Source organism: Macaca thibetana, chromosome 13 (genome assembly GCF_024542745.1).
Source record: "Macaca thibetana thibetana isolate TM-01 chromosome 13, ASM2454274v1, whole genome shotgun sequence".
Classification (NCBI taxonomy): Eukaryota; Metazoa; Chordata; class Mammalia; order Primates; family Cercopithecidae; genus Macaca; species Macaca thibetana.
This window is the reverse complement of record NC_065590.1, coordinates 9,646,010-9,667,410: the sequence shown is the minus strand read 5'-3', so window position 1 is coordinate 9,667,410 and position 21,401 is coordinate 9,646,010. Positions and strand designations below refer to the sequence as shown.

General features: G+C 43.5%; 2 protein-coding genes across 5 annotated transcripts in view; both read right to left on the bottom strand.

Annotated features, from left to right (window-relative positions):
- ECRG4 (ECRG4 augurin precursor) overlaps positions 1–21,401 on the bottom strand; it is a 903,650-nt gene that overhangs the window by 170,028 nt on the left and 712,221 nt on the right. The gene's annotated exons all lie outside the window — the stretch shown is intronic.
- NCK2 (NCK adaptor protein 2) overlaps positions 14,208–21,401 on the bottom strand; it is a 149,308-nt gene continuing 142,114 nt past the window's right edge. For all 3 annotated transcript variants that reach the window (XM_050754215.1, XM_050754218.1, XM_050754216.1), the window contains one exon: positions 14,208–15,493. In XM_050754215.1, coding sequence (XP_050610172.1) covers positions 15,299–15,493 — 195 coding nt within the window. In that variant the 3' untranslated portion in view covers positions 14,208–15,298. The remainder of the gene's footprint in view (positions 15,494–21,401) is intronic.

The window sequence follows — 21,401 nt, the reverse complement described above, 5'->3', positions numbered from 1 at the left end:
GGGCAGAGATCTGTGTATATTTCTTTGCTACTGCAACCCATGGTCTAGCACAGGAACCAGCATCTCAACAATGGTTGAATGAAGAGCTACAGATGTGCATAAAAGAGAAAGGGGGTCTAAAGTGTGCAGAGACAGATAAAACTTTCGAGTCCAACTGTCTCAGTGGGGCTGGGTTGCCTGCCCCTATCCTAGAAGATTAAATCCATTAAAGGTATAGGCAGAGGGGAAATGGTGACGGTTAAGACTACTTTTATTTTTCCTTTATGTAATACTTTTATACTTAAATTTTTTTTTTTTTTTTTTTTTTTTTTTGAGACGGAGTCTCGCTCTGTCACCCAGGCTGGAGTGCAATGGTGCGATCTCCGCTCACTGCAAGCTCTGCCTCCCGGGTTTACGCCATTCTCCTGCCTTGGCCTCCCAAGTAGCTGGGACTACAGGTGCCAGCTACCACACCTGGCTAATTTTTTTGTATTTTTAGTAGAGACAGGGTTTCACTGTGTTAGCCAGGATGGTCTTGATCTCCTGACCTTGTGATCCACCTGCCTCGGCCTCGCAAAGTGTTGGGATTACAGGCGTGAGCCACCGCGCCCGGCCAAAAATTTTTTTTAATGCTTTTATTTTTATTGCTCAACTTGGCCAGTTTAAATGCTAATTATCTTCTAGCAACAACTTTTAGAACTAATCTCCAGTCTTGTGCTAATTTTCTTTCAGATTTCCACTTTTCCAAATTTGGGCAAACTGGATTCCATGCACATCACCTGTAGGTTAAGGTAGCTAAAAATTAATCTTTCAAGATGGTACTATATCATGTAAGTTGAATGTACTTTTTAATGCCAAGATGTGTGTTGGTTTGAGGATATGCAGACACTGAAGTTTAAGTTCCCACATCCAGTTACAGATGTGAGATTAAGTTATAATGGAATGACACTTTCTCTACATTTTATAAAAGTATCGCAATTGTGATACCCATTAGAATGGCTACCCTGAAAAAAAAAACACAACAACAACAACAGAAAATAAGTGTTGATGAGGATGTGGAGAAACTGGAATGCTTATCCACTGTTAGTAGGAAGTAAAATGGTATAGCTGCTATGGAGAACAGTTTGGCAGCTCCTTAAAAATGTAAAAATAACATTCTCACATGATCCAGCAATTCCATTTATGGCTGCATACCTCAAAGAATTGAAAGTAGGAACTCAAACAAATATTTGCACACTCACGTTCACAGCAGAATTATTGGCAATAGCTGGAAAGGTGGAAGCCACACAAATGTCCATTGAAAGATGAATAAAGAAAACGTGCTCTACCCATAGAATGGAATATTATTCAACCTGAACTAAGAAGGAAATTCTGACACATGCTACAAAATGGATGAGCATTGAGAACATTATGCTAAGTGAAGTAAGCCTGTTGCAGGAAAGTTAAACACTGTTTGATTCCACTTATATGCGGTACCTAGAATAGTCAAATTCATAGAGAAAGTAGAATGATGGTTGCCAGGGACTGGGGGGCTGCAGGGCTGAGGATGAGTTGTTGTTGTTTAATGGGGACAGAGTTTCTGTTTGTGAAAATGAAGAAGTTCTAGAGATGGATGGTGATGATGGTTGTACAACAGTGTGGATGTATTTACCACCACTGGGCTGTACACTTAAAAGGAGTTATGATGGCAAACTTTATGGTATGCATATTTTCCTACAATTTTAAAAAGTATTACAGACCACATCTGGTACCCAACTTAAAGGATTTTTCAAAAGTTCTGTGGCAGATTTAGACAGATAAGAAATAATAGCTCTAGCCAGTGACACCCTAGGCTTGAAGATCCAGCTCAGTGGAGCTCATTCTCAGATGCCATATGGTCTTCAGCAATGATGGAGACACAGGAGCCCAGTGGTCTGTCCTCTCCGAGGCTCGCATGTGCAAACTCAAAGTAAATGAAAGTACCACTGAAACCTAGAATATACTTTTCAGCCAAGGCTTAAGTTGTCTTCATTAAACATTGGCTATTAATTAAGGTGTGGGTAAGACCCTTCTAGTGACTTAAAATGGGTTTGGCTTACCTCCAGTTAAGCTAGAGAGAAGCCTGCTACCTTATTTTATAGGTTCTCTTTTCCTGTTGCTCATCAGTCAACAAATGTCTGTTAAGCACCTGCCATGTACAGGGAGCACATATTAATAACTTTGGGAAAAGTTTAAGTTTTTTTGTGAACCATGAAATTGAGAATATTCAATCATTTTGATTAAAAAAATGGCAATATCATATCAAGTCGAAGTGTTGGTAGTCTGATGGGGGAGAAAAGACACAGAGAGATACAAGAAAAGCTGGCCAGAGGCAATTAAATGTAGCCCTGGTGCCACATAAATACTGCTGGTCTCCCAGGAGAAGGAGCAGCATGAGAAAGGAGGAGCTGGGACATCAGGGCTTGAAGGCAGAGCAAGTCCCCCGTATCACAAAAGTGCCTGGGGAAGGGCGTGAACTCGACAGGGAAAAGCGAATGCCCGTGCCAAGCCTCTTTGTGGAATTTTGAGAACACAGTTTCTAATAAGGAGACGTGAGAAACTGAGGTCGGAAGGGAAGTTGAAGCACATTAGCAGAGTCTGCGGCTTGAGTTGTCTGTTAGTTTGGATTTCATCCTCTATCCCCATGGGACAGGAGGGAACCAGTGAGCCTTCCTTGATGGCAGTGAAGTGATGAGAATACAGCAGAAGTTCAGAAAGGAAAGACTGTGGAAGAAAAAAATTCTAGGAAGGCTGTGCCATTAAAAATGACTATTTAGTCTGGCAGAAAGCAGTAAGAAAACAGACCAATTGCCTGGAGGTTGAGAATAGGAAATTATGCACTGGGAATCAAGGGGGTAAGGACCATATGAAGGAAAAAGGCGGTGCTGGAGTTGGAGGCAGATGTGGGGGGCAGCCGCTAAATGAGAAAGGCAGGAATCAATGACACAAGTAAACCTTTGACCCAAGTCACGAGGAGAGTCATGGCATCTGACTTGGCTTGACTAAATCCCAAAAGATGATAGAATACTATGTAGAATTTTTCAAGAAAAGAATGTGATGTACGAATCATGTCCAGCTAAGGAAGCATTTGTTTTCAAGGGCAATATAAAGGCATTTTCAGATATGAAAGTACTCAGAGTACACTGTTCTCTTTTTCTCAGGTTGATTCATTCAGTGCTTTTAAACTAATTTATTGAGCACCTACTAGATGCCAAGCACTGGTCTATTTAGGCTACATCAGTTAACAAAACAAATATCATCGCCTGTATGGAACTTCATGCTAGCTGTGTGTGTGTTGACAGAGAGAATAATAACCCTAGTAAGTAAATTATTCATGTCAGAAGTTGATAAGTACTACAGGGGAAAGATGAAAGAGGAGAAGAGGGCAAGTTTCATTATTAATGGGATAGTCATGGTAGACTTCACTGAAAAGAGAACCAAAACATTTTTTCTAGATTACCTAGATTAGGAATTCAGTATTTTGCAACACCAATCTGCTCATTGACCTCATTACATTCTGAAATTTGCGAAGCATGTTAACAAGCCCTTTTGGTGAAAATATTGACTAAAGAGAAAACTATTTTCTTTTTTTTTTGAGACGGAGTTTCTTTCTTGCTGCCCAGGCTGGAGTGCAATGGTGTGATCTCGGCTCACTGCAACCTCCACCTCCCAGGTTCAAGTGATTCTCCAAATTGCTGGGATTACAGGCATGAGCCACTACACCCTGCCAGAAAATTATTTTCTAATACCACCGGGAAACCAAACCAATTCCAGAGCAGAAATCTTTCTCCTAAATATTTTCCTACCATCAGTACAATCAATATGAATATCTACTTCTACTCAACTCAAATTTGGTTTCCATGCAATTTAAAATATATTCGACTTTTTTCTCCATATTTCTCATCCAGATAATAAAAAAAAGATGTATAAAATGTGAAGAAAATTAAAATTCCTCCAATGACTTATTTCTAGATGGATTTGTAACCAGTATCACTTTCCCTACCTCAACAAAACCACAACCTGATTTTCCACCACAGATAATCCAAGGCTACCCCACAGTATATGGGTGGGCAGTTCCCAAACACAAATTCCAAATGTGCCTTTAACAAAGACAGCACCTGTAATTCTCTAACATCTAAAGCCACCACTGTCATAGAACTAACAGGATATGAATGCTATTTGGACGTCTGCATTTTTTTTTTTTTTTGAGATGGAGTCTTGCTCTTTTGCCCAAGCTGGAGTGCAGTGATGTGATCTCGGCTCACTGCAGCCTGCACCTCCCAGGTTCAAGCGATTCTCCAGCCTCAGCCTCCTGAGTAGCTGGGATTATAGGTGTGCACCACCATGCCCCACTGAGTTTTGTATTTTTAGTAGAGGTGGGGTTTTGCCATGTTGACCAGGCTGGTCTCGAACTCCTGGCCTCAAGTGATCCACCTGCCTTGGCCTCCCAAAGTGCTGGGATTACATGCGTGAGCCACCGTGCCTGGCCGGATGTCTGCATTCTGATTGGGCAAGTATTTTAGTTAGTTTCATTACCTCAATGTCAAGCCTCCCTCATCGTATTATTCTCTGCTCTTCACTGCACAGGGAGGACAGGACCTCCCTGGCACTTGTGGAAATGAATGCTACTGACATTCCATTCCCTGTGGGACTAGATGGAGTTCTAGGTTAAAATCATTTGAACACAGTGTCTCTATGGTACTCCATGTAGATGTGGTCTGAAATCTTGTATAAGTCACTACTAGCTTCATTTAGACAATAATTTAGTGCATTGACCTATTTTTTTCCTTTTCATTAAATCCATTTAACAAGCTATACAAATGTGCTAAGCATTTCACATCATGTAGTTTACTTTGTCTAAATGTATGACAGTGCCTAACAACTCTAATATCCCCCTCAAATGGCTGTATTAAAAAATGCAGCTCTGCACCCGTGTTTTGGAGGCACAGAGTTTTTAGCACCGGCTGGAGGTCAAGCCTCTGGTGAGGAGCGCCCAGACTCAGATGCAGAGCGTGCACTGATGGAGGCACACTCCACCACCATGAGCACACACCTTTGCTTTACCCGAGTCCACTGACTTTCTGGACTAGGGGCTTCCTTGGGCCATGACCTAATCTTGGAAGTCCACATGCCCCCACCAATCAGCAGGAGCTTGAGGATAAGGCCCTGGTGCCCTGGTTCCTGACCAAATGCTGGCCTCTGGAGAGTAGCTCAGGGATTTTTTGAAAGCTGTCAAAGGCAAGCTTTCACACCAGCTGTCGCGCTTGTCTATCTTCAATAGTCATTTAGTGTCAGGTAGCAGGATCTGCCAAAGATAGAACTGCACAAGTCTTTCCAGTGAGTTTGTATGGCCAGTAGCTGTGCTGTGGGAAACCTGACGGAAGTTAAGGCAAGTAAGACAGTTAACAAAAGAGAAAAAAAGCACTCTAGGCCTTTAAGATCAGACATTTCTTCCTATATCAGTAGTCCCCAACCTGGATTGGCTTTGTGGAAGACAACTTTTCCATAAACCAGTGTGTGTGTGTGACGGTTTTGGGATGAAACAGTTCCACCTCAGATCATCAGGCATTAGGTACACTCTCATAACGAGTGCGCAACCTAGGTCCCTTGCATGCACAGTTCACAACAGGATTCACACCCATATGAGAATCTAATGCTGCTGCTGATCTGACAGGAGGCAGAGCTCAGGGAGTAATGCTCACTCGCTTGCCTGCTGCTCACTTCCTGCTGTGAAGTCTGGTTCCTAACAGGCCGTGGACCAGTAGTGGTCCATGGTCCAGGGATTGGGGACACCTATTCTATATGGCCCAAAGAGAAGGACATGCTGTAGATGGCATGCATTGAGAGCAACGTGTTTCCCCAAAGGTTTCAAGTAGACTAGACGAGAACCCAAAGTGCAGGTCCAAACCACTTCATTGGAACCTTCCAGCAGCATGTTAAAGATGCAGACAGAGATTTTAGGGGGCAAGAAGGCCAACTAGATGCAGTCAGGTAGAACAGCTGCCACTGAGGGACTAAGACCACTGGCACAGTCCTAACAGATCTTCAGAGGGAAGGCTCTCAGAGTACATGGAGGGAAGATACAGAAGCTAAGCTGAATGGGGAGGAAGTTGGGAACCCTGCAGGAGAGGGCTACTGCACACCAGGACTCACTCCTGGCCCCCAGTGACTCTAGGGGAATGAGTGAATTGAACTGACAAAGAGCAACCTACTCTTACCACGGGCCCCTGGAATCCTGGCAGGAGACCCTTCACCCACTGTGGACACTCGAGTTTGCAGGGAGAGCTGCTTAGAGAAGTGGTAGCGGGGCATGCCAGCTGATGCAGAGCCTAGAGGGTTTGGTGCGGGAGCATCTGCAGTGGAGCACAGCCAGGGATGCCCAGCCACCTAGGCTCTACTTGTTCTCATAGGAGACTTTAGCCCTCTGGGAACTGTCAGAACTGAACTCTGCAGAGCTGTCTTGCCCATCAGACAGGGCCAGTCTGGACCTGAGCACCCTTGGTCTGCTGGCCTCTCCTGAGGCCCCAGCCTGGCTGAGTCCACTTGCAGGAAAGCCTCAGCTACCTTGGGGGCCCATATCCTGCACTGGTGGACCATGGCTGACTAGTAGAGAGCTCCAGTGAGGTGTCACCTATGGCCATGCAGCAATCTGCTTGCTTCCTCCCCCCACAGCAGCTTCCCCGAGGCCCACAGCCACTCCCAACATTGCTTTGCCAGAGCGTGTGTGCCAGCAGGTTTTGCCTTCCCTGCCTTGTCAGTGAACATGTCTGCATGCATCCAACACTGCCACAGGAGTGAATCTTCCCCAACTAGCTACAGAGGCCAACATTCAAATTCAGGAAATGCAGAGCACCCCAGTAAGATACTTCAAAAGAAGATCAACCCCACAACACATAATCATCAGATTTTCCAAGGTTGAAATGCAAGAAAGAATGCTAAAGGCAGCTAGAGGGAGAGGGCAAGTCACCTACAAAGGGAACCCCATCAGGCTAACAGCAGACCTCTCAGCAGAAACTCTACAAGCCAGAAGAGATTGGGGGCCTATATTTAACGTTCCTCAAGAAAAATAATCTTCAACCAAGAATTTCATATCCAGTCAAATTAAGCTTCATAAGAGAAGAAGAAATAAGATCCTTTTTAGATAAGCAAATGCTGAGGGAGATTGTTACCACTGGGCCCGCCTTACAAGAGATCTTGAAAGGAACACTAAATATGAAAAAGAAAGACTGTTACCAGCCAATACAAAAATACACTGAAGTACACAGCACAGTGACACTATAAAGCAACCACACAAACAAGTCTTAATAAACAGCTAACATCATGATGACAGGATCAAATCCACACATATCAATACTAACCTTGAATGTAAACGGGCTAAATTCCCCAAATAAAAGGCACAGAGTAGCAAACTGGATTAAAAAAAAAAAAAAAAAAATCCAAGACCCATTGGTATGCTATCTTCAAGAGACCCATCTCACATGTAGTGACATCTATAGGCTTAAAATAAAGAGATGGAGAAAAATCTACCAAGCAAATGGAAAACAAAAAAAAGCAGGGGTTGCAATAGTAATTTCAGACAAAACAGACTTTAAACTAACAAAGATTTAAAAAGACAAAGAAGGGCATTACATAATTGTAAAGGGTTCAATTCAACAAGAAGACATAACTATCCTAAATAATATGTACCAAACATGGGACACCTAGATTTATAAAGCAAGTTCTTAGAGACCGTCAAAGATACTTAGATTCCCAGGCAATAATAGTGGGAGAATTCAACACCCTACTGATAGTATTAGGCAGATCAAGAAAGAAAATTAGCAAAGATATTCAGGACCCAAGCTCAACATTGGACCAAATGGACCTGATAGACATCTACGTAACTCTCTACCTCAAAACAACAGAATATTCATTCTTATCTGCACGTGGGACATATTTTAAAATCAGTCCCACAATTGGACACAAAACACTCCTCAGCAAATGCAAAAGAAGTGAAATCAAAACAACTACTTTCTTAGACCACAGCACAATGATATTAGAGATCAAGACTAAGGAAATTGCCAAAAACCATATAATTACAAAGAAACTGAATAACCTGCTCTTGAATGACTTTTGGGTAGATAATGAAATTAAGGCAGAAATCACAAAGTTCTCTGAAACCAATGAGAACAAAGATACAACATACCAGAATCTCTGGGACATAGCTAAGACAGCATTATGAGGGAAATTTATAGAACTAAATGCCCACATCAAATTAGAAAGATCTTAATTTAACAACCTAATATCACAACTAAAAGAACTAGAGAATCAAGAGCAAACCAACCCCAAAGCTAGCAGAAGACAAGAAATAACCAAGATCAGAGCTGAACTGAAAGAGATAAAGACACAAAAAAACATTTAAAAGATGAACAAATCCAGGAGTTGGTTTTCTGAAAAAAATTAGTAAAGCAGATAGACTGCTAACTAGACTAATAAGAAAAGAGAGAAGATGCAAATAAACACAATTAGAAGTGACAAAGGGGATATTACCACTACCCCACAGAAATACAAATAACCATCAGAGAATATTATAAATACCTCTATGCACATAAATTAGAAAATCTGGAATAAATGGAAAAATTCCTAGACACATACACCCCCCAAAACTGAAAAAGGAAGAAACTAGATCCCTGAACAGACCAATAATGAGCTCTGAAATTGAATCAGTAATAAATAGCCTACCTAACAAAAAAAGTCCAGGACCAGATGGATTCACAGCTGAATTCTACCAGACATACACAGAAGAGCTGGTACCCATTACTACTGAAACCATTCTAAAAAATTGAGTAGCGACTCCTCCCTAACTCATTCTATAAGGCCAGCATCACCCTGATACCAAAACCTGGCAGAGACACAACAAAAAAAGCAAACTTTTGGCCAATATCCTTGATAAATATTGACACAAAAATCCTCAACAAAATACAAGCAAACCAAATCCAGCAGCACATCAAAAAACTTATCCACCATGATCAAGGAGGCTTTATCCCTGAGATGCAAGGTTGGTTCAACATACGCAAATCAATAAATGTGATTCATCACATAAACTGAACTAAAGACAAAACAAATTATCTCAATAGATGCAGCAAAGCTTTCAGTAAAATTTAACACAACTTCATGTTACAAACTCTCAATAAATGAGGTATTGAGGGAACATACCTCAAAATAAATGACCTATGACAAACCGACAGCCAAAATCATATTGAATGGGCAAAAGCTAGAAGCGTTGCCCTTGGAAACTAGCGCAAGACAAGGATGCCCTCTCTCCTATTTAACATAGTATTGAAAGTTCTGGTCAGAGCAGTCAGGCAAGAGAAGGAAATAAAGGGCATCTAAATAGGAAGAGAGAAGTCAAACTATCCCTATTTGCAGATGACATGACCCCATATCTAGAAAAACCCAGAGGCTCAGTCCAAAAGCTCCTTCAGCTGATAAACAACTTCTGCAAAGTTCCTTCAGCTTATACACAACTTCTATAAAATCAACATACAAAAATCACTAGCATTCTTATACATCAACAATAGTCAAGCCAAGAGCCAAATCAGGAACAGAATCCCATTCACAATTGCCACAAAAAGAATAAAATACCCAGGAATACAGCTAACCAGGGAGGTGAAAGAGCTCTACAATAAAAACTACAAAACACTGCTCAAAGAAATGACACAAACAAATGGAAAAAAAAATTCATCCTCCTGGATAGGAAGAATCAATATTGTTAAAATGGCCATACTGCCCAAAGCAATTTGTAGATTCAATGTTATTCCTGTTAAACTACCATTGACATTCTTTACAGAACTAGAAAAAATATTTTTAAATTCATATGGAACCAAAAAAGAGCTGAAATAGCCAAGGCAATCCTAAGCAAAAAGAAGAAAGCTAGAGGCATCATGCTACCTGACTTCAAACTATACTATAAGGCTACAGTAACCAAAACAGCATGATGTTGGTATAAAAACAGACATATAGACCAATGGAGGAACATAATAGAGAGCCCAGGAATAAGGCACATGCAACCATCTGATTTTTGACAAAGTTGACAAACGGCAAGCAATGGGGAAAGGACTCTTTATTCAATAAATGATGCTGGGATAACTGGTTACCAGTGAAGAAGATTGAAACTGGGCCCCTTCCTTACACCATATACAAAAATCAATTTAAGATGGATTAAAGACTTACATGTGAAACTCAAAATCATAAAAACTCTGGAAGACAACCTAGGCAATACCACTCTGGACATAGGAACAGGCAAGGATTTCATGACAAAGACACCAAAAGCAATTGGAACTGAAGCAAAAGTTGACAAATGTGGTCTAAGTAAACTAAAGAGCTTCTGCACAGCAAAAGAAACTATCCACAGAGTAAACAGACAACCTACAGAATGGGAGAACATTTTCTCAAATTCTGCATCTGACAAAGGTATACTGAATATTCAGTATCTATAAGGAACTTAAACAAATTTACAAGAAAAAAACCCACCTCATTGTAAAGTGGGCAAAAGACATGAACAGATACTTTTCAAAATAAGACATACATGTGGCCAAGAAACATGAAAAAAAGCTCAACATCACTGATCATTAGAGAAATGCAAACCAAAACCACGATAAGATACCATCCCACACCAGTCAGAATGGCTACTATTAAAAAGTCAAAAAAGAACAGATGCTGGCGAGGTCACGGAGAAAAAGGAATACTTTTACACTGTTAGTGGGAATTTAAATTAGTTCAATCATTGTAAAAAGCAGTCTGGTGATTCCTCAAAGACCTAAAAACAGAACTATCATTTGACCCAGCAATCTTATTAGCAGGTAAATATCCAAAGGAATATAAATTGTTGTATCATAAAGATACATGCACACATATGTTCATTGCAGCATTATTCACAATAGCAAAGACATGGAATCAACCTAAGTGCCCATCAATTGTAGACTAGAAAAAGAAAATGTGATACATATACACCATGGAATACTATGCAGCCATAAGAACAAGATCATGTCCTTTGCAGGGACATGGATGGAGCTGGAGGCAATTATCATTAGTAAACTAATGTAGGAACAGAAATCCATAGACAGCATGTTCTCACTTGCAAGTGGGAGCTAAATGATGAGAATACATGGACGCAGAGGGAACCACACACACTGGGGCCTACTGGAAGGTGGAGGGTGGGAGGCGGAAGGGGATTAGAAAAAATAACTAACGGGTACTAGGCTTAGGCTTAGTACCTGGGTAACAAAACAGTCTGTACAACAAACCCCTGTGTCACAAGTTTACCTACATAACAAACCTGCACATGTGCCCCTGAACTTACAAGTTAAAAACACACACACACAGATGACTACCCTGTTGCCCCGCAAACTGGAGTCTGAGGAACAGCACAAGAAGGAGCACATTTCCTAATGGCTGGAGGTCCAAGTGGGCTGCACTCAGCAACGGCCAGCTTCCTCAGCAGTGGGAATGCCATCTGCTGGGGGCTGTGGGGCAACACAGGTTTTCTGGACACTGGTTGGCTTATTGAACTTTTGGCCAATGCTCAATAGCCACTGTGTCAGACTTGGGCTGAGAATGTTCCAGCGATAGGTTCCAATGAGGTGGTTTAGACCTGATTTTGGGTTCTACTCTTATCTACTTGAAGCCTGCAGGGAACATCCCAGCATTCGTGGAATACTGGTTGGTTTAGTGAACTCCTTTTTTCCCACCGTCCCACCCAACTCCCAACCCCTAAGGAGAAAACAAAGATGTTTCCTACCCCAAAGAGGATCATTTTTAGGGATGTGATTTCGCCAACCACTGCAGGTAAGAAGGCCAGTGCTGAGTATGGCTGAGTGCAGCTTTTGGTTTGGGCTTCTAATGAAAGACAGCTGAACATTTTGGTGAAGCAACTCCTCTTCAACACTCGAGGAGTCTAAGCTTTAAGAAGCAGGGGTGCATTGGCCCTAAGACTGCTATGGAAGGATCACACTGAGGGAGGGTTTGAGGCAGTTGGCTCTTCAGGGGGACCCTGAGGAAGCCCCTGGCTAACAGGGCACCAATGAGTTAGTTCCAAGTGAGAAAAATGTTGAGCAGATCTCTTGACACACACAGGCCACCCCCGCGGGCGTCCATCACTATTAGGTAGCACTGGCACAAGCACCCTCACCAGGGCAGCCCCATTTGACTCGGGGGCAAACACATTCAGAGCAGAGATGCTGAGTAATTTGCTTGAAGTCCCAGGGCTGGTAAGGACAGCTGGGCACTGCCATCATACCTGGCTTACACAGGTACCCAAAGCCTGCAATGACGCTCCTCGGGAGAGCAGCCAGCATGTGGCAGGATGTTAGAACCCAAAAAACCACATGAACGACACAATCAGATACCAACAATACACAGTGCTGCATTCCAGTAAGAAAAGGCCAAGACCAGACTCATGTTTATTGAAATGTAAGATTTAAATAATACTTTCAAACTCTTCTATCCTTTCCGTTCTGAACTTTTGGTCTTAAGAAATTACTTTGGTATTCTGGTGTTGAGCGGTAGGAATGGTAGAAAAGTTGATTGCAAACCAGTTAGCACATAGAAACCGAGACACAGCTGAACTAGCACTGAAAATGATCTGGAAACATTGGTTTCAGCCATTATAAAGACTGTAAGATTTTAATTTTTGATGCAGTTTGGGAAAAAAGATGGCCAGTTGTAGCTCACTAGAAACATCATTTCATGGCACTGGGCCATAAACCACACGTGACGGGCTTGGTGGTTATGTACTGTAATTCAGCAGGATGGCACGATCTTTACGTAGAAGGCATATTTAGATACAAAAAAGTGAGCAAAGTTACCTGAGTACAGAATGACTAACCTTTTATTGTACCTTGCTGTCTGTGCAAAGAGGCAACAGAATAGCAAAACAAAAACTATCTGTCCGGGAAATCTCCGGACAAGCAGGAAGGTTGATGGCACTGACCCGCCTGGCCAGAGCATCAGTGGCCACACTTCAAGCCACATGGGGACCCTCCCTGGACCTCCCACTCTGACTGGTGGTTCATCACTGGACTATCAACTCACCCTCCACTGGTCCATCTGACATCCTGGGGTGCTGGTTCCTTAATACAAAAATACTAATCTTGACCTCCCACAGGCAGAGGACGCCCACAAGCCAGCATGTGACAAAACTGAAAATAACTGTCACCTACAACTATGAGTCTTAAATAAGTTCCTGAAGCCAAAATATACATCTGTCTTTGGTCCTTTAATTGCTCGGCTATACCCGAATTGCTATGTGTGCATCAAAGTCATTCAGCGGTCCAGGCACTCAATATTTAGTGGGATTCCAGCATCAGGTCAAAATGTCATTCTCATTAGCGAGACCCGAAAGAGTCTGGAACTACTGGTTTTTCCCTGGATGTATTCTGTCTCATGTAATGATCTCCCTCACCTGAATGTCTATTCACAATAACTGGGTGCCACCAACCCCAGGTATAAGACACCAGACTTCTAATTTATTATAATCTAAGGCAACCAAAAGATAGACTTTCCTCACAGGTAACTCTCATGGCAGAGTAAGTGTGCAACACGTCACTTCTCCTGAACGCCTCCCTAGGCTGGGGTTGGAAGGGTCCAGCGCTGGTGCAAATCCTTAGCTGTGTATTCTGGCTCCACCACACAGCAGCCATGTGTTGGGTGCACTGCCTGTGGGCCTCACTTTCCCCATCTATAAAATGGGGATGAGCCTCATGGAGCTTTGATGAGGAACAAATGGGAGCGCAGCGCATGGCACAGAGGGAGCGCTTGATACGTGATTGACCTAGGAGGGCACAAATGCCAAGTCATGTGACTCTGCAGCCCCAAGGCCTGGCGCATCAATATAAATGCTCCTGATCGAGAGGACAAATTGAGAGTCAGCCATGGGGGACACACGCTGTGAGAGCGCTGGCTGCCAAGAGTGCAGCAACATATTTCTAAACAAATGCTTTCCAAAGAGCAAAGTTCAGAGCAAGTTTGAGATTCTGGGTCCCCGTGGAGTTTCACTAATTAAAACTCATTATTTCAATATACAAAAATGTGGGGGTAGAAAATGAAAACATACAAGTAATAAATGTTAAGCTCTTCTTTAAAAATGATTCCCACTCTGCAATGAGTGAAAGCTTCAGTAATTACTCTCCCATGATTGAGTCGGAGTTTTCCCGAAGATAAATACACACAGAGCCTTGTCATAATACTTTTTTTTTTTATTACAATATCCAAAAAACTGGGTATGCAAGTTTAGGGGATCTCAAGACCCCTTCTTCAATCGTAGGAATGTGCCATCTCAAGACGGTATATTTAAACTATAAAGAAGTTCAAATGTAAAGGAAAAAGAAAATGCAATTTCTTCATAAACATTCTGTGTCTCTTACTACCAATCACATACTCTTTTGTAAACCCTGAAAAATTTCCCTGTAAATAATATATATATATAGTGTGTGTGTGTGTGCGCGCACGTGTGTGTGTGTATGAAGTGTTGGTAGCTCCCTTCCCCAAAGACCAGCTGTTTTCCTTAATCATCTGTATTAGTGTCAACAAACGGCTACAGATACATATTTCTTTGAGAATTAAATACATAATTGTGAGATTCAAACAAGCCGAAGGGCAAGAGGAAAAAGCACTATGTGGATGGCACATTTGGGGTAAATTACCAAAACATTTGTCTTTCTGCGTCACCGGTTCCCTCTTTTGCAGACTGCCTTTCCAGGAAATTCTTTATTGCAAGCACAGCCCCAAAGGCACTGGGCAGTTTCCTCACTGCCATCGCACCTGGTGGTTCCAGTATTGCTATCAGCAAACGTGTCGGCTCCCTGCAGAGTCCGGGAGCCATGTAAGGGCACAGGACACGGGCGAGGGCTGCTAGGACTGGGGCCCACCTGCTCTGCCCAGCACGCAGAGTGCCCAGGACGCGGGTGCTGCCGCTGGGTGGCCTGAGGCTCGCTCCTGCGCTCACAGGTGCCCTGCGTCTTTTTAAAGAGGGGTTCCATGAGCGGGAACGAGTTGAATGCACGAGCGCCGTTTCCGATGGAAAAGGAATAATGTGAACTCGCCCCTCTCCTCCCCTCCTCTAAAGCTGGCCGGCCGGGTGGGTTCGAGTGTGGGTGTTAGGCCTGGAAGGCGAATGGGAGACAAACCGACCAAGCGACCTGAACATAAAGAGACTCCCGGAGAAGCCGTCGGGGGCCGCCGCCCCCACGGGAGGAGCCTCTGCCACAAGGCCGGGCGGGCAGCTCCACCGTGGGGCCCGGGAGGCGAGTGTGGGGCCGGGGCGCCGTCACTGCAGAGCCCTGACGAGGTAGAGCTTCTCCCCGTGCTCGCTGGTGAAGATGGGCGCCTTTTTGTAGTGCTCCACCAGCTCGTCCATGGTGTGGAAGCGCCGCTGCCCAATGCAGTAGACATTGTCCACGAGCTGCACCTTGAAGTGTTTGTTCTTCCCTGACGCTTTAAGGGACACGGAGAAGTCGCTGGGCTGGGGAGGAAACAGAACACAGTTACAGCCAGGCCCACAGCTGGGAGCTGTGTCTAAATCCATCCACATCTCCTGTGTGTCTAAATCCAAACCACCCATTGCTCAAACGCTGGGTCTCTGGTTTTTTGTTTGTTCTGAGACGGAGTTTCACTCTTTTGCCCAGGCTGGAGTGCAGTGGCGCAATCTTGGCTCACTGCAACCTCCGCCTCCCAGGTTCAAGCCATTCTCCTGGAGTAGCTGGGATTACAGGCGCCCGCCACCACGCCCAGCTAATATTTGTATTTTTAGTAGAGACGGGGTTTCGCCATGTTGGCCAGGCTGGTCTTGAACTCCTGACCTCAGGTGATTGCCCCACCTCCCCGCCTCAGCATTCCAAAGTGCTGGGATTACACGCATGAGCCACCACGCCCGGCCAGGTCTCTGTTTTATATCTAGAACGGCATCTGATGTTCAGAAAGACCTGGAGGCAGTCCATGATTCTGAAATTCTGAACCAAAGAAAAAATAAATTCTGCTTAGCCCAGTTTCAGTGCTAAATGCGTTTTAGTTATTTGAAAAGTGCAAACTCATTATGGAATATACAGTGTTGCCCTGACTGCTGAAGAAATTTGCTGTTTTTCATTTCCCAAACTATTTTTTGATAAATTGGGAATTTATTAAGAGTGGTTTGTATGCAGGCAGTGGCTAGAAATTTTACTACTTCTGATGTCTAACACTATTAGAAATTAAGACGTCAAAATTTTTCTAATTCTTTTTTTTTTTTTGAGATGGAGTTTTGCTCTTATTGCCCAGGCTGCAATGCAGTGGTGCGATCTTGGTTCACTGCAACCTCTGCCTCCCGGGTTCAAGCAGATTCTCCTGCCTCGCCCTCCCGATGTGCCACCACGCCTGGCTAATTTTTCTAATTCTAAGCATTTGAAAATATGAACAGCAGTGGAAAATTCCAGATGCATTTTAAACTTAGTTCACAATATCCCAGAGGACGCTGAACTATGGTTTGATTATAGATTTTATTGAAAAATATTTAAATTCTGTGATGTCAGTGCCTTACATTTCAGAATATTTTAGAAACATGTCATTATTTTAATCAAAATGCATCTTTTATTGGCCAGGTGCAGTGGCTCACGCCTGTAATCTCAGCAATTTGGGCAGCTGAGGCAGGTGGATCACCTGTGGTCAGGACTTTGAGACCAGCCTGGTCAACATGGTGAAACCTCATCTATACTAAAAATACAAAATTAGCCAGGCATGGTGGTACGTGCCTGTAATCCCAGCTACTTGGGAGGCTGAGGCAGGAGAATCGCTTGAACCCGGGAGGTGGAAGTTGCAGTGAGCCGAGATCACGCCACTGCACTCTGGTCTGGGCGACAACAGCGAAACTCCATCTCAAAAACAAACAAAAAAAATGTGTGTATATATATATGGAGAGAGAGAGAAAGAGAGAGAGAGAGGTCTTTTATCTCATTTGGTGAAAAACATGCAGGAAAGAAGATACTAAATGATAAATATTCTTTGTACAAAAATATCAAGTTTTGATCAATTCATTAAATGAATAACAATTAGTTACTAACACATGCCAGGCAGGCGGTACCCTGGATATGTGTGTGTGCATGCAGGACAAATGCTCTGTGACAATCCAGTGTGGGGAGCAGATAAATAGAGGTGGACAGATGGCTGCACAGGGCAGTAAGTTCTATGAAAAAAAAAAAAAAAGAAAACAACAACAACAAAAAACAGAGTTGCATGAGAGAGGAGCAACAGGTACCAGAGCTCTAAGTGTGTGAGCGTGTGCAGATATAAGAGGGAGTATGTGAGTATTGAGGGTGTGTAAGAGTATGTGTAGCGTGTGAGTGCATGTGTATGAATGTATGAATGTGTGTGCACACACAGGTATGCACTGGGGGGCAGGAGAGCCCTCTGGACAATGTGGAGCTGAGCCTGTGCTCTCCGAGGCAGGGCTGGTAGAGACTGCCCGGGAAATTGGCACCTTGGTGAAGAAAGGGAAGCAGGTCCTGTTCTGTGGCACTAAAGAGGCAGTGTGGCTGGTGGAGTGGAGGAGGGAGTCTGGTCTCCCTCAAGGGCCCGAGAGTAAAATTCACCTACCCAACTGGCCTCTGCCTGTGGTTCCAATCCATCAGACTAAAGGATTTCCCACCCCCAGTCCCAATGTCACTCCTGTTCGTGGTGTTCTTGGGGCCATCCTCTGTCTCCTCATGATCAACTGTTCCCTTAAGGCTCAGCTCAAAGGCTATCCCGCTGTTAAGAAGCCTCACTGACCCCAAACAAGGTAAATCCTCTACCCACTGGCTTGGTAGCTAGCACCAGGTTCATGCCTGGCCAGTGGCAGGACCACAGCCTAACATCTGAAATTTTTCATGGAATTCCCAGACCAGCTTTCTGCTTTTCTCAAAGCCCAGGAACTTCCTGCTCTGAGGGTCCAGCAGTTCGACCCCGCTCTGCGACCTCCCAGCAGGACCTGAGACAGTTAACAAAGGCCTAGGCCATTGTCTATTACAGAGTTCACAAAAGCCCAAATATGTTTGATAAGAAGTGTGCAACCCTTGCAAAACAAGGAATCACTCCATTTATACCAATGACAACTGAGGGGAATGAGTGCCTGAGAAGACTCGAATTGTGCAAGGCAGCTGGGCTCACCCACCAGCCACAGCTGTTAACAGAAAAGAATGAAAGGAACAATTGTAAGCATAGTTTGTATTTATGCATACCTCTGTCCCAAATAGACCAAATAAGAACAAACCTTTGAGGGGAAAAGCCCCATCTCATCGCCATGTGAGGCCCAGGGCATGCTCCTGGATGAAACTCCAGGAAGAAATCAGAAGGTTAATCTCAGATTAGGCCTCAGCCTATAGATGATTAATATTCTGTAAAGATGTATATTCTGTACTAGAAGTCTGTGCCTTTAGGAAAACATGAAGGGCAGTCTCACAGAGTTTACTATAAGCCAGGCTCATCTTAGAGATAAAGTGGCATCATTTTTAGTGGAGGCAGTATGGGAGTGAATCATGGTAAATATATGATACTCCCAATTTTAATTAAGCCAAATGATCAACAAATGACTTTCTACATAAGGGAAATTTGCTTTTAATTCAAGCTCCTTAATTTAACATCACGATGTGTGTGTGTGCCTGTATGCATGCATGAGTTGCAGCAATAAAATTTTCATAGCAGAAGAGGTAATTTTTAATTTTGTGTGCTCCTGACCAGAAACCTTAAAGTTAAGGATGTAGAACCAATTTATGCCAAGCAGGAGTGCTAAAAGTTGGGGAGTGCTCTTTGATTTAAACTGAGTAGATTTTCTGTAGGAAATCTGAAAAAGACCAATCTATATACTAACATACACCGTTACATGTTACCACTGAACACCTCTAAGTGAAGTGTGAAGATGAACTAGTTAAGATGTTCTCCAAGTGTGCTCTTAAGACCAGTAGCATCAGCATCCTCTGGGAACTGGTTAGGAAGCATATTCTCAGGGGCCAGCCATGGCGGCTCACACCTGTAATACCTGCCCTTTGGGACGCCATGGTGGCAGGATTACTTGAGGCCAGGACTTTAAGACCAGCCTGGGCAACATAGTGAGACCCTATCTCTACACAAAATTTAAAATAATTAGCCAGGTGTGGTGGTGCATACCTGTAGTCCCAGCTACTTGGGCGGTCAGGGTGGGAGGATCACTTGAGCCCGGGAGGTCAAGGCTACAGTGAGGTATGATAGCGCCACTGCACTCCAGCCTAGATGACAGAGTGAGACGCTATCTCAAAATAATTAAATAAAAAAAAGAAAAAAGAAATGCAAATTCTCAGGCTCTGCCTCAACCCTGCTGCAGCAGAAATTCTGGGGTGGAGCCCAGTCATCTGTGTTTTAACCTCCAGCACCGTGTGTTTTAATAAGCCCTTCAGGGGATTCTGATGCAGTTTGAGAACTGGAAGAAAGAAAATCTGGAACAAACATCGGCAGTGTTGGAGCCCATCAACAAATGTTTGGCCACCAGAAAAAGATGGGAATGTGATTTATGGGCAAAGCAGCCCATGATGGAGGGAGTGCCAGTCTGCAGATACCTTTCCGATTCTGTCCTGAGGACTCTGGCTCTGCTCCAGACATCTCTCATAGGGAATTTCCCTTGAAGGGACAGCTGGGACACTGCTGTATGGTCTCTTCCTTTCAAAGTGAGTCAGTCCCTGCATCTGATGGAGGCGGAGTTACTCCTGACCCAAAACAACTCTGCCTCCAAAGGGCGCCAGGGAATGATTCCCATGAAAGCAACTCCATCAGTCCCGTTCTCATCTGTTGTAGTCCTTCCATGGTTGGCTTTCTAGAACAGACTTCAAGAAATCAGATGAAAAAGGACCACGCCACACTCGTTCCTCAACAAGTATGAGTACTGATAGTATGGCAGAGTACTTTACATTTAAGCTTGTCAAAGAATCTTAACACATTTTTGAAACATGCAGTCAAGATGCTGGCTGAGGCTGCAGTCATCTGAAGGCTTGATCGGGGATGCAGACTCTACTTCCAAGGCGGTCTGCTCACATGAACCCCCGGGGGGCTCTGTAGGGCTGCCTGAATGTACTCTCAACATGGCAGCTGAGATCAACAGATCAACAGAGAGCAAAGAGCCACCCACAATGCCCGTCTCGGAAGCTGCCCTCCATCGCTTCTGCCACATCTTGGTCATTAGAAGTGAGTTGCTCAGTGCAGCCCATGCTTATGGGAAGAGGGTCAGGCTCTACTTTCTGAAGCAAAGAGTAGTAAAGAATTTATGGACATCTTTTTAAGCCATCATAGATGGACACGACACTCATTAAGATTTTCTGTGGTTGGACTAAAACCTAACTAGACTCAGTCCCCGGGTTTTGAAATATCTGCCCTTTGATTTCTCCTCTTTAATTGCCACCTTTGTGCTGCCTCCCACTGTCCACATTTCCTACACTTTCCATCTCCAAACGCTGTACTTACTTGATATATAGGAATTTCTTTGTGCTGATTACTGGGCAAATTCTTCAAATTTTCAAACATCAGACCACTTCTTCCTGTTATGTCCTTCTATGAGTATTTCTTTTAAGGAATGATTTTTCTATTCTCATAGTTTTTGAATCAACGGTTCTGGAGAACGAACAATTAGTACAACCCATTCATTCTACCCTTCTTTTCAGACAGTCATTTTTCCAAGTGGAATCTAAGGACAATTAACAGGTTGGTGGAAAACCAACCTCTCTCGGAGCCTCTATGATCACCGTTGTTTTTGTTTAGGCTTTAGAGTCTATGTTTGAATATAACTAAGTGCGAGAACCCAATTTAACTCTACATGCCCACACCGGACTCAGAGTATCTGGTGTGCCACAAACGTGCAGACTTAAAATTTTCTAATTTTGACTACCTCTTCCATTATTCATGCCTTCAGGTAATTCTTATACCTCATCTCTTTGCAATTTGTGCTTGTGGTAAGTGGGTACTTTTAGAAAAGAACAGTAGAGAGCACACTCTTTGATCCCATCTCTACGGCTTCACCAGCTTGATCCATTGCCTCAAATACTTGCTGAAAAGCACCTTTGCAATTTATAAAACAGATGTCCTGATCAGATACGCCTCTCCCTCTCTCAAGATTTAATCATTGTTTTCTCATAGAAGGAAAAAAAAAACGAAGGCCGAGGACAGACTTTAATATCCTTTATTTCCTCCTCCATCCCTGAAAGCTTACGTATTAATGTGATTTTCTTCTAAGCACAATGGTCAGGAGGAAATGGGAGGAAGGGGCCTTGTTCCAGGTCCTTTTGGTTCTTTAAACCTTAAAACTTCTCCTTATCTTTCACTTTGGACTTTATGAAAAGATGAGGGTAGAAATGCCCTTTGTGTGATTCACCAGGCCTCCCACACAGACCCTGGACTGATCT